General features: G+C 39.5%; 1 protein-coding gene across 4 annotated transcripts in view; it reads left to right on the forward strand.

Moving 5' to 3' along the window:
* Nucleotides 1–13820, forward strand: part of MACF1 (microtubule actin crosslinking factor 1) — a 378842-nt gene that overhangs the window by 192203 nt on the left and 172819 nt on the right. For all 4 annotated transcript variants that reach the window (XM_049878833.1, XM_049878856.1, XM_049878832.1 and 1 more), the window contains 11 exons: nucleotides 6818–6984; nucleotides 7852–7964; nucleotides 8067–8173; nucleotides 8928–9047; nucleotides 9199–9294; nucleotides 9914–10041; nucleotides 10128–10221; nucleotides 10430–10584; nucleotides 11293–11569; nucleotides 12673–12801; nucleotides 13484–13561. In XM_049878833.1, coding sequence (XP_049734790.1) covers nucleotides 6818–6984; nucleotides 7852–7964; nucleotides 8067–8173; nucleotides 8928–9047; nucleotides 9199–9294; nucleotides 9914–10041; nucleotides 10128–10221; nucleotides 10430–10584; nucleotides 11293–11569; nucleotides 12673–12801; nucleotides 13484–13561 — 1464 coding nt within the window. The remainder of the gene's footprint in view (nucleotides 1–6817; nucleotides 6985–7851; nucleotides 7965–8066; nucleotides 8174–8927; nucleotides 9048–9198; nucleotides 9295–9913; nucleotides 10042–10127; nucleotides 10222–10429; nucleotides 10585–11292; nucleotides 11570–12672; nucleotides 12802–13483; nucleotides 13562–13820) is intronic.

Here is a 13820-nt window from a genome sequence, read left to right on the forward strand (position 1 = left end):
ATTCAGTTGGATCACCTTTCTTTGGAATGGGTACAAATACGGATCTCTTTCAGTGGGTTGGCCAGGTAGCTATCTTCCAAATTTCTCAGCATAGACCACTGAGTGTTTCCAGCATTGTATCTGTTTATTGAAACATCTCAGTTGATATTCCATCAATTCCTGGAGCCTTTTTTTTCACCAGTGCCTTCAGTGCAGCTTGGACCTCTTGATCCTATGCTACCTCCTGAAATGGTACAAGGACTCTGTGTATTCCCTACATCTTCTTTTGATATTTTCTGAGTCATTCAGTGTTTTGCCCATAGAATCCTTCAACTAGGGGCTTGAATTTTTTCTTCAGTTCTTTCAGCACGAGAAATGCTGGGCATGTTCTTCCCTTTTGGTTTTCTAACTCCAGGCCTTTGTACATGTCATCATAATACTTTACTTCTTTCTCCAGCCACCCTTTGAAATCTTCTGTTCAGCTTATATGATAGTCCAGTTAAAAATGGCCAATACCAGTTCATTTCAGCTCACTAAAGCCTAGGATATTGATTTTCAAGAGTTCCATTTCATTTTTGACAACTTCCAGTTTTCCTAGATTGATACTTTGTACATCCCATCTTCCAGTTACTAATGGATTTTTATGGCTGTTTTTCTCTTTTGAGTCGGGCCACATCAGCAAAAGAAGGCCCCGAAAGCTTTACTCTCTCCGTGTCATTAAGGTCAGCTCTCCTTTGAGGAGGCAACTCTTCCCCACTTGTATTTTGAATGTCCTTCAAGCTTGAGGGGCTTATCTTCCGGCAATATATCAGACAGTGTTCGCTGCTACTCATAAGGTTTTCACTGGCCAGTTCTTTCAGAAGTAGATCACTAGGTCATTCTTCCTAGTCTCTCTTAGTCTGGAAGCTCTGCTGAAACCTGTCCACCATGGGTGATCCTGGTGGTATTTGAAATACCAGTGGCATAGCTTCCAGCATCGCAGCAACATGCAAGCCAGCACAGTACAACAAACTGACAGACAGTGGTAGTCAGCCTGTTAACCATCCACTCCTATTCCTGTTTCAACTCTTCTCAACTTTCAATTTTTGTTTGTTTTCACTTTCTACCTGGAATTCTTTTTCTCCTTTCTCTTTTCTAATCCGTAACATCTTTCAAGGATGAGTTTAAATCATTCTTCAAAAAATCTTTTTGATCACTTCAGCCAACACTAATTTTCTGTTCTTCTGAGATCTATATTGCATATTGTTGTAATTAGTACTTTTTTTTTTTTACATTAAATTACGTATAACTTTTTCATGTGACTTGCCACATATGATGAAACATAAGGTAAGGTTTTTTTTTTTTTTTTCTTCCAGAAATTAGCGTTTAGAAAAGGGAGAGTCTTTTTGTATTTGACTTCTTCTAAAGTCTTTTTTGTTACTGGGCTCTCAGTGAGGTTGTAGCCAGTTCATGAAAAAGGATAAATGAATCTCTTGTCACCATCTCCTTGCAAGCTATTTGGTAGAAAGTGCTAGTTCAATCAATATGAGTTTCATTTCCTCTAGAGATCAATTGACATTACTGGCTAAAGAAAACAAAACAAAAAAATAGCCCAAAATTTTAAGAAAGTTTTAGTTACTGTTCTTGGAAATATAGCCTCCTAATTTGAAGTGCTGAATGTAACTGTGTGCAAGCCTTAATCGTAATAAAAACTTAAAAAAAATCACATCATTTAAAAAAAAAAAAAAAACATGGCTAGTGGTCACATACGGCAATAACAAATATACACCAATAGAATGAATGAAAAAAAAAATCTAACCCAACATTAATGCAAATGGGCTCTTATGGTTTAGGATGAAATATTTAGTAATAACATAGATTCAGAAAAGTGATGGATCTCACAAATTTTAGAAAGAAATGCAGATGATATTTTCCAGAAAATTTACACAAAAAGTAGCCTTATTGACAAAGACATTGATACAAAAGTTGCGCGTGAAGAGTTTTAATAACAATTTTATGAAATATAAAGATAGAAAATCATTAATACCAAATTAATATATTTGATATAATACTTAATTTTAAATATGTATAAATAAATTTCTAAAAGCTTATATATTTAACAGGGCCACAAAGCTTTTCTTCCCTATCCGTCTCTTACTTCCATCCATCTGTTGTCATTCGGGAAAAATTGGGTACTGCCTTATACTTGGGGTAGCTGTGTTTTAGGCAGATATGGCATGTCACAATTAAGTTCCTTCAGGACAAGCATGTCTTATTTTTTTGTTTTCCCTTTTTTTCTCCTGGGTAACTTCTACTTATATTTTAAAGTTCCCCCTAGATGTTGCTGTCTCTGAGAAGTCCCATAGCGTAGCTAGTGTGACTTACATGGTTACTTCTGTCGCAGCATTGATTTCTCTGTATAGTAAACCGTCACCCCAACAAATTGCTTGAACTTGAGGCCCGAGGGTGTGTTTTTATCTTGAGATAAAATGAACTGAAACACAGTCTAGAATATAGCGCTTGCTGAAAAAATAAATTAACTGAATGAATACATGTTTGGCTTTCTCCATGGTGCTTGGCATAGTGTTAAAACAGATGAGATGTTGTTCAATAAATACTTACTGAATTAATGAATCATTAGGAGAACATTTATGTTTCTGAAAATGCTTCAGAGAAGGAAGTAATCAAGCCTTGAGGGTTGAAAGAGAATTCAGGTAGACATGCATAGTCTGGGGTGGTGTTGAAGCTGTCTTCCCGTAGCAAATGGCTTTGTTGCTTAAAACCCGGATGAGGGAGATAGCTCCCTGAAACTGAAGCTGAGTTTCCGCATTTGGGAGATTAAGGTAAGAGCTTCCGCACAGCCTAAACGACAGCACTACACACATCATATGTGAATATTACATGAAGAGATGCATGAAAGCCAAATTTAATTACTGAGATGATTGTGATGACAATTACGTTTTTCTCTTCCAGTTCACAGTCTTAGAAGGGATCCTAAGCCAAACAGAGTCTTTTTCTTTTCCCCAAGGGATCTGAACATTTCCCTGTCTCCTTACAGCTGTATTGGAAATCTGAAGTAAAGCTGTTCATTGAATTATTTTCAGTGCAGTATACAGAGATACTGTGATTGGCACATAGGAAATGTCATCAGAGAGATTGGTTCTACTGGGCATACAGTATTAATTAACTAGCAGAAATTTATTTTTTGGGTAAAGAACCCAAATACTCAGATTTCAGTTTGCTTACTCAGGTTGCATCCCTTCTCAGTGAATCTATTTCCTTTTCTTACCAATGTTTTTGTCTTAATATGTATGTAAAGAGGGTACAATGGAAGTACTGGGATATGTCAGTGGCAGGTGGCATTTAGCCACTGGACTAGGCAGATAGAAATGTTGTTTAGGGGAACTGAAATAGGTTGATGCTGGGGAGGGGCCGTTTTCACTGGACTCAGAGGATGATGGCTTGGGCTCCATGGCGCATTGTTGGGTATTCAACTATGCAGGTCTGTAGCTCAGTTTTTTTTGGTGTACTTGGAGTTGATTGGGTTTTAGGAGGCTAACTCACATTGATTATACGTGCAAGAGATTGAAGTGAATTAATTTATGATGTGAATTATAACTGCCAAAAGGTAAGAACGTTTGAATCGGCTGCTTAGTGCATTTTCTCACTGTAGGGTATTTATATGGGAGCAAATAATCTGCAGGTTGTTAGGTGAACATGAAGTCAGAGCCAAAGGTGGTAGGTAGAGCATAGATTTTCAGGTTGGTTTTATTAGTTGGTATCATCAGAGTTTGATAGCCTGATTTCTACTGTAGAAATGTACCTGTGTCAAGGAAGACTAAAAACCTGGAATCTGCTGGCTAGGGCCCCATTTCACCTGCATAGACTTGGAGGCAATATTTATTGGCTTTCCTGTCTTAGACCCTATGCAGGCTACCCATACTCTTTTGTTCCCATAGTTTTCTTCAGATATTTTAGTAACATTTATTAGCCTGTGGCTTTCTTTTGTACTTGATAATGTATTAGTTAAGATCTCTGGGTGGTGCAAATGGTTTGCACTCAGCTACTAACCAAAAGTTGGCAGTTGGAATCCAGCCAGTGGCACTGAGAAAGAAAGGCCTGGCAATCTACTTCCATAGATTACAGCCATTGAAACCCTTATGGAGTGCATTTCTACTCTGACCCATATGGGGTCACCATGATTTGGAACTGATTTGACAGCAGTGGGTAAAAGTATTAGTTAGAGTTCCTGACCTTTTTCCCCCTAATTTTAGTGTCTTCTCCTGATACCTAATCTCGTCTATTATGAGTTGAATTTGTGTATTTACAATTCAGAGATTTGGAGGTGACTTATTGTTGATTGCTCCCTTGTAATGACTGTGACCACCAAGGAGGCTACCACTTCCAAGTATTGCACCTCATAGAGACAACTAAGAGACAGATGTTCTGTGGACAGTCTCATGCCTTCTCTACCCAAAAAACCTGAAGCAGAAAGTGTGCGGAGTCTATGGTTTTATTATGGGAAGGAAATACATGTTCCCATTTATTGAAACATACTTAGGAACCAAGCTAGGCACTTTACCTACATCGCCTTGTTTAATCCTTGTAGTGACCCTATGAGAAAGTTATTATCTATTTTAAATATGGGGAAGATGGGATTCAAGAGGCTTAAGTAATTTGTTTATGGTTACATTCCTAGTAAATGCTTCCTTTCAAAGGCGTATCTGTCTGACTCAAAGACTTTTTCTTTTTAATAAAGATTAATTTATGTTTTTCATTTTAAAAGTAATGTGTGCTTATTATTTAAAGTCTGAAAAATAGAAAAGTAGAAAGAAAAAAAAGAATAATCCGTAGTCACACTCCAGGAGATACAACCATTGTTAACATCAGCCCAAACTTGTGTGACTTTACCCACTGTTTTGAATTTGCTAAATAAGTTTGTTACCAAACAAGCAACCTGTCTCTGGATTTCGTTGTGTACCATCGAGTCAATTCCAACTCATAGAGGTGCTGTAGGACGGAGTAGAACTCTCCCTTAGAGTTTCAAAGGCTGTAATCTTTAGGAAGCGGGTGGCTGCATCTTTTTCCCATGGAGCGGCTGGTGGGTTCAATCCATCAGCCTGTTGGTTAGCAGCTGAGCGCTAATCATTTTACCACCTAGGAGTTTCCCAAAATATTCTTATTTGTTTATTTTTATTACATTATTTACAAGCCAAGTGATTATCAGTTAAAGCATGTTAAGTCTCTACCATATGACCAGGACAGCACTAGGTGCAATGGGCAGTATGTGAAGGGCTATGATCACTGAGTCTCAGAGTTGGAGTTTATTTCTTCATGCACCCAGCTTCTGCTGGAACACATCCAGTGGTGAGGAGCTCTCCCTCATGAGGGGCTGCTATTCGCTTCTAGATCGTTCTGGTTGTTAAGATGTTGTGCCAGCTCCTCAGAAAACCTACAGACTTGGGGAGATAAGATTAAATGTATGAAATAAGGGCCATTTATGCAAGGTAATATTTCATTAAATGCTGATATAAACTGTCAGTGCTGTGGAAATTGGACAAGAAATAAGAAAGGCCATCACCCACAAGAGGAAGATGGAAGGGAACTCTGTTTTGCATAACTCTGTGCCTGAGCCAGATACTTGAAAGGAAAATCTAGTTGAATTATCACAGCAACTCTGGAAAGGTAGTAGGTATTATTTCCGCTTTGCAGATCTGATAACTGAGATGCGGCTTGCAGTTGTGAAGCTGGAATTTGGAATGGGTGTTGCATCAAAGATACGCACACTCACCTCTTGTACACTGCCATCTCTCTAAAGTAGGTCCTGTGCTAGATCTTGGGGATTTCTTAAAATAGCTTTTTTCTTGTTACTGAAAATGCACAGGGTGTAGAATATTTGCAAAGTATAAAAATCACCTGTAATGCTACCACTCAGGGATAGCTAGAGTTAATAGTTTGGTGTATTTCTGTCCAGCATTTACATTCACATACGTATATGCATCATATGTGTAAATGTGCATTTTGTATATCTTTTATATAAAATCACGATTGCTATGCATATTTATATATTGTTTGTTTTTTATAAAACATGATAATCATTTTTCTGTCATGAAAATTTTCTAAAGCATACATTTTTAAGTATTACAAAGAATTCTTTCATTTTATGTGCAATAATTTGTAATTATTTAGCCCCTCATTTAAAGTTTAAGCTCTCTGTAGTTTTTTGCTATGAAATGGTTACCATATTTTGATAAACATTGTTATATGAAATTCCTTGCCCATATCTCTGATGATTTCCTATCAAAGTATATATATACATATTAAGACTTTTGATTAAAAGCTGCCATCTAGAGAAGTTGTACCATTTATACTCTCACCAGTGACAGTACATGAGGATACCCAGTACTCTCCCTAGGAGTCTCTGGGTGGCACAAATGGTTGAGTGCTCAACTACTAACCAAAGAGTTGGTAGTTCAAATCCACTCAGAGGTACCTCAGAAGACAGGCCTGGCAATCTATTTCTGAAGGGTTACAGCCTTGAAAACCCTGTGGAGCACAGTTTTACTCTGCACACATGGGGTCTCCATGAGTTGGAATCGACTGGATGGCAACTAAGGACAGTACTTCCCTATTACTAAGTAGTATCATTTAAAAAATATCTATCCTAACTTGATGGGTAGAAAATTACCTTTTATGGTTTTTAATTTTCATTTTCTTTCGTTACCAAATAGTGTGAACATATATTGGAGTTGTCATCTAAAGTGCTGCCAACCTTGAATTTCTGTCTTCTAAGAACCATACTGCATGGAGAAGACAAAAGAATTTATACCGAATTACTCTGTGTCCTTTCTCTTGGCAGATCTCTGACATCTACATTAGTGGAGAGTCAGGGGACATGTCAGCCAAGGAGAAGCTGCTCCTGTGGACCCAGAAGGTGACAGCTGGTTACACAGGAATCAAATGCACCAACTTTTCCTCCTGCTGGAGTGATGGGAAGATGTTCAACGCACTTATTCACCGATACAGGTAAATACAGTGGGATTTCAGTGTGCCTGAGGGGCTGCTTCTCTTCTCTTATTTGTAATTAGTTATAATGCCATGTTTCCCTCAACCAAGAATCAAGGATGATTCACTTATTCATTTGAAAAAGGAATAATTATTGAGCTCTTGCTATTCTAAGTGTAGATACCAAACCCAGTGCTGTCGAGTCGATTCCGACTCATAGTGACCCTACAGGACAGAGTAGAACAGATAGCAGTGAATAAAATAGCAGAAGTTCTTGCTCTCCTGGGGAGACTAGGCAGTAAACAAATAAATGTATGCTGTCTCACAGTGGTCAGTGCAATGGAAGGATACAGAGAGACAGGGCTTTAGTACTTTGGACAGGATAGTCAGAGACGAGTTCTCTGATGAGGATGTTTGTGCAGAACTGGGAGGGAATGAGCCATGCAGACCTCTGGGGTCAGAGTGTTCCGGTTGGAGGAAATAGCAAGTGCAAAGGGCTTGAAGCAGGGGCTTGCTTGGAGTGGTTGAGGAACAGCAGGTGGCCGGAGTGGGGTGGGTAAGGAAGACAAAGAAATTTTGAATGACGGAAGTCAAAATCATTGAGCTCTTAATGGTCACAAACACACCCAAATTTCACTCTGCAGTAGTTTATGATACTTTTCCCATGAAATCTAATGAATCTGTTGTTACATAAGTTTGTAACTAGGGAGCACTGGGTTTCTGGTATGTCACTGAAAATGGAATTAGCACCGTTTTAACCTCTTGGCTTTTCGTTTAACTCATTCAGTGTTATTCAGGTTCGGGATGGTTTCAGACGCTTTTCTTGGTATGAACTCATGTTTGATGTGTAGGTGGAAGCATTTCATGTGCACTGGTGAACTTTTACAGACCTGATCTGGTAGATATGGAGAGGGTACAAATCCAAAGTAACCGAGAGAATCTGGAGCAGGCTTTCGAAGTGGCAGAAAGACTGGGAGTGACCCGGTTACTGGATGCAGAAGGTGAGAGTTCATAAAACCCGAGTGAGTTTTGGCATGTATTCATGATTGCTTCTCCTGGCAGGTTCCTTTGCTCTAAGAAATTTCTTGTCCTTTCTCTCTCAGATGTGGATGTGCCATCTCCAGATGAAAAGTCTGTTATCACTTACGTGTCTTCCATTTATGATGCCTTCCCTAAGGTCCCTGAGGGCGGAGAAGGGATCAGTGCTACGGTAAAAGAACATTTTTCTAAAATACTTTCAAATGTTGATTTATTTGGATTGATTAGACAGTGTTTCTTAAGCACTCATTGTATGTTGTTATTGTTGTGTGCATTTGAGTCCAGTTAGACTCGTAGCAACCCCATATGTCAGAGTAGAATTGCCCCATAGTGTTTCCTAGGCTATAATCTTTATGGAAGCAGACCACCAGGCCTTTTCTCCTGTGGAGCAGCTCATGGGTTCAAACCTTTGATCTTTCAATTAGCAGTCAAGTGCTTAACTTTGCACAACCAAGAGCTCCTACTCATTGTATACAGGGCAAACTGAATCCACATCGTCTTTATCATATATGGAATTTGTCCTTAGTCCCTGAAAATGAGTCTACCTGCTGTAGATTTTGTAGCATCTAACACAGACCATGCAGTACTAAATGCCAGCAAAGAACGCCCTTCCCATCCCTAGCTATAATTCAAGCTGAGGCAGTGGTTTTTCAGCCTCTAATATTAGCTTGATTAAGTATCTCATAGATCTTTTCTGAATATATTTAGTAGCTTGGTTTGTAGCCTTTAAGTGTCAGGAAATTGAATCCCATACTGTCAGCCCTTGGGGTGTTTTGAAACTGGGACTCTGAGTGTTAAACTGAGCCACTGTCTAAACAATTAGAGGGAAGGATATTATGTGGTTTCAAGTGGCCTGAACTACGTTCTCCTGTGCCGTTTTGGATATTGCTGATCACAGAATGTATGATGTTTACCTCTGGCAATAGGAAGTGGACGCCAGGTGGCAAGAATACCAAAGCCGGGTGGACTCCCTCATTCCCTGGATCAAACAGCACACAATACTGATGTCAGATAAATCTTTCCCCCAGAACCCTGTTGAATTAAAGGTAAAGTCATGGGCTGAAACTATTTTTATAAATTCATTCTAGGGAGTAAGCTTCAGAGCTTATTGCTGCTTGCTTTTGGGTGAAACAGTTTGAAAAATTGAGCCCTATTGCTTGCACTCATTCATTCATTCACCAAATGTTAACTTTGTAGGCACTTTATAACCAATATATACACTTCAAAGAAACAGAAATTCTTGCCAAGGAGAGAGAAAAAGGAAGAATCGAGGAATTATATAAATTACTAGAGGTAAGGAAGCATATCCTTTGCTGAGACTTGGGATTTCCTGCTTTTCATTATTGTCACTTCTTTTTAAGACAGATTTCAGTGTGTCCCCTTCTCAACCAGCACTAATAGCAATACTCTGTGCCAGTCTTTAAAATTTGGGGCAAAGGGGCAGTATTAACCATCTGTATTTTTTAAAAGACCTATTGAAAAGTGGTATATGTTTATTCTGAATTCTTGAAATTTGTGGATGAGTTTTCCTGCTTTTCAGAGGGAAGTTAATTCTCTTCTTAGGATAGGAAGAAAAGGGATGTCCACTCACATTCTGATTCCTAAAAATGGGCATTTAACCTTCCCAGAGTGGACATCACTGAGAGGACAGGAGGATTTATAAAAAATGTAGGAGCGGAATGATTCAGAGTAGGGAGTCCCTGTATTTTAGAGGTGATTTTTCCTTTTTTTTTTTGCTTTTACCTCAGTGTGAAGTCCTAATGCGAAATATTCAGTTGTTTCTCTCTTACTAACAATGAGAAAAACTGCTGAGTGGCTGGATAAAAAAGTAAGAAGTGACATACGAAGAATAAAAACTGAGACTGACGGTATGGCTGTTTTTGAACTGAAAGAATGTCTCTGGTTTTTTTAGGTGTGGATTGAATTTGGCCGAATTAAACTGCCCCAGGGTTATCACCCTAATGATGTGGAAGAAGAGTGGGGAAAGCTCATCATCGAGATGTTGGAGCGAGAGAAATCACTTCGGCCAGCTGTAGAGAGGTGGGTCCAGAGCCTGAGGGTGATCTGACACACACTTACTGGGTTGCTTTGAGCCCCAAGCTTGAATGATTTTTTTCTTATTTTAGGCTGGAATTGCTGCTACAGATTGCAAACAAAATCCAGAATGGTGCTTTGAACTGTGAAGAAAAACTGACACTAGCTAAGAATACTCTGCAGGCTGTGAGTCTCTGACTGTTTTGTCTCACTTCTTGTATCACATGCTTTCCACTTCTCATCCTCTGCTCTAATAGTTGAAGGTAACAGTTGAGGAATTGACTGTGTTAATGTCCTTACATCTTGGAACTGCAGTGAAACCCTGGGCTCCCCAAGCCCTAGTGGGTAGGAGCCATGGGAGTTTTCCCACTCTTATCCTTCCTTTCTGTCTCAGGATGCTGCTCACCTGGAATCAGGACAACCAGTACAGTATGAGTCGGATGTCGTCATGTACATTCAGGAATGTGAAGGTCTCATCAGGCAGCTGCAGGTGGATCTCCAGATCCTACGGGATGAGAATTACTATCAGCTAGAAGAGCTGGCTTTTAGGTGAGGAACAAGGAACTCAAAAGGGGAGGTTGGTTTCTTCCTGCTAAGGCTTATGTATCAAGAGTGGATTAGGAGGCAGGCACTGACTTGGAGGATCTTGGAGCTCATTTATTCTAATATGACTCGGTGGGAATACTACAGACATTTTGGACAGGAAAATTCCTGTGGTGGAGGACAGTTTCCCCTTATTGCAGGCCCCTGATAACTAAATACCTGTGGGATTCCTTATGACATCTTAACATGCCCCCACATTTCAGAGTGACCTGCAGGGTGTTATCACATCTAGTCTAGAACCACTGGTGATTCAAAGTACTGATTTTATAGAAGAGGAAACCAAGACCCAGAGAGGAGACAAGGATTGTTTAAAGTTACACAGTTAGTTTTTGCAGAGCCAAAACTAGAACCCACATGTGTTGACTCCTAATCCTTTGTTTAGTCTGTTATCCACCCAGGAGTTATATAAATAGGTATTGATTTGCTTCCTTCCAGTTAACACTGTGATTTGGCATTTGCCTCAAAGACGACTTTGAACTAGATGAAGTTGTTAATAATATCACCTTGCATTCATATAACACTTTCTTTTTTAAACACTTCTGATATGATCTCTCTCTTTTTCCTTTTTTAACCACATCCTTGTAAAATGAATAGGAAAAATTTTATTTTTAAAAGTATGTTAAAAATTTAAGTCCTTTCCTTCTCTCATTTCAGGGTTATGCGTTTGCAGGATGAATTGGTCACCTTGCGTCTAGAGTGCACAAACCTGTATCGGAAGGGCCACTTCACTACACTTGAGTTGGCTCCACCATCTGCTTTAACCACTACTCATCTAAAGGCAGAACCTTTGAGCAAGGGAACCCATTCTTCTTCTACCTCCTGGTTCCGAAAACCCATGACTCGGGCTGAACTTGTGTCTATCTCTTCCTCTGAGGATGAAGGCAATCTCCGATTTGTGTATGAACTACTGTCTTGGGTAGAGGAGATGCAGGTGGGTATATGTCCAAAATGTCTGTGTAGTTCACCTATGTACTGAGTCTAACAGTTTGTCTAAGAGGGTCAGGTTGCTCTGTGTCTCTTATATGACCAAAAAACCCATTGCTGTCGAGTCAATCCTGACTCATAGCAACCCTATAGGACGAATTAGAACTGCCCCGTAGGGTTTCCAAGGAGCGGCTGTGTGGATTCGAACTGCCGACCTTTTGGTTAGCACCCATAGCTCTTAACCACTGTGCCACCAGGGCTCTGTGCTATCTGGGACCTAAGCCACCTTTTCCTTAAATCTTAAATGGATTCTCAAAATCCCACACAGTATGGCCTAGGCATTTTGAATTTGAAGCCCTTTGGGAATCTGTTCCCTTCAGCTGACTGCCTATGTGAGAGCTTATGGGAAAAATAACAGAGTCTATAAATTTCAGTTATCTTTTCTGAAATTTCTTCATTGGCAAAGGAGCTTATCATTCACTTTTTTAAAAAATTGGTCTCAACTCTTTAAGCAAGTCAGCTGTGTTTCATAACTCCAAGGGGCACTATTCACATATATTCTTGGATAACAGTTCAAGTTTGATGTTGTCTTTCTTGTCCTTCTAACCTTCTAACCCTATTGCTGTGTATTAAATTCTTCCCATCTGCAGATGATGGATTCCCCATGCACCAGTAAATAAAAATGTAGAAAGACAAGCTAACTGTTTAAAAATCATCTCCCATTGGCCAGTAGTTGATGCCATGAATGATGCAAAAATATTTAGCAATTTCTGTCTTTGTCTGTTTTGATTGTAAAGTAGAGAAGAGACTCTATAAAGAAAAATATGTATTTTCAGCCTGTGAAAACCCTTTCCTAGATAATAAATTCAGGAATGTATTCCCATAACACAGCAGCAAGAGTCTGCCTCTGGCAAGAGTCTGCTTCTGCTGCTTCTTGGAGATGATTGATGGCGTATTTTTCTGTAAGAGGTCATAGAATGATGGAGAATGTTTAGATGACCGTTTGCCCAATCTTCTGCCTCTAAGCCACTTGCCCAAACATTGATTCTGACAGTTTTCTTTACCTGCCAACTCGATGATGAATTATTATATTTAATTTTTCTTTCTCAGATGAAACTGGAGCGAGCAGAATGGGGTAACGACCTGCCTAGTGTGGAGTTGCAGCTGGAAACACAGCAGCACATCCACACCAGCGTAGAAGAACTGGGCTCAAGCGTCAAAGAGGCCAGGTTGTACGAAGTGAGTGGCATTCAGAACCCACATGGGAGCATACACAATGCAGTCATCCCTATGCAGAAGGGGGCTCCAGAAAAGAATAACCCATATACTGTATCCTATATAACAACATATTCCCTTTTCACATGAAGTGTCTGTTTTTTGATCTTTGAAATAACCTTGTGAGAAAGGTATTTAATTAACCCCTGTTTACTAAAAAGTAATATTGAACTCTAAGGTCAAAATTGGTATGTTTCCAAACTCAAACCTGATGCCCGTAAAAATTCATGCTTTTTCCATTTCGTCATCTGCCTGCAATAGAGAGCTGATACAGAGAAACTTTATCCCCTCAGTCACTCCTCTGACTCCCTCATTCTGTCTTCCCGTTTTCTATTTCAGTCTCTCCTTCAAAAAAGCAACCTAATTAGTTTGGGAGTCATCAAGCATAGGTTTTGCTTAGAAACCCCTCAGAATTGCTGGAAGCATGAGATAGTGAAGTCTTATCAATTGTGTTCACCCTGCTGAACTCTTGCCCACCCAGTACTGCTCCATGCTATAAACTTGACCCAGGGATTTGTTGTCTAAGCTTCTGTAACCAATGCTTGTCTGTGTGCAGATATAATATTTATGTAGTTGAAACCGTCACATAGATTCATTTTAGTTACTCGTTCTCTAATGTATTTTCATGTCATTTCTTTCTTATCAGGGAAAAATGTCCCAAAATTTCCATACCAGCTATGTTGAAACTCTTGGGAAGCTGGAAACACAGTATTGTAAACTGAAGGTGAGTTTTGACTGGCTCTCTTGTGTGCTGCCCTTGGAGAATTTGGTTCCCTCCAACGGCCCCTTTCCCCCAGTTTAGAAGCCTCGTGGTTTGGCCTGGTTTGGTTTTCTGTTCATTAGGTTATATCACTGACTGTGCAGTTGTTCATATGTATTGTAACATTTCCTGTATTTTCTTAATGGATCATAAACCTCTGCTCCACAAAGTTTTAAGTAAGTAGTACACCTCTTAGCAATCAGGCCTCACCAAAGCAGTGGCT

Source organism: Elephas maximus, chromosome 3 (genome assembly GCF_024166365.1).
Source record: "Elephas maximus indicus isolate mEleMax1 chromosome 3, mEleMax1 primary haplotype, whole genome shotgun sequence".
Lineage (NCBI taxonomy): Eukaryota > Metazoa > Chordata > Mammalia > Proboscidea > Elephantidae > Elephas > Elephas maximus.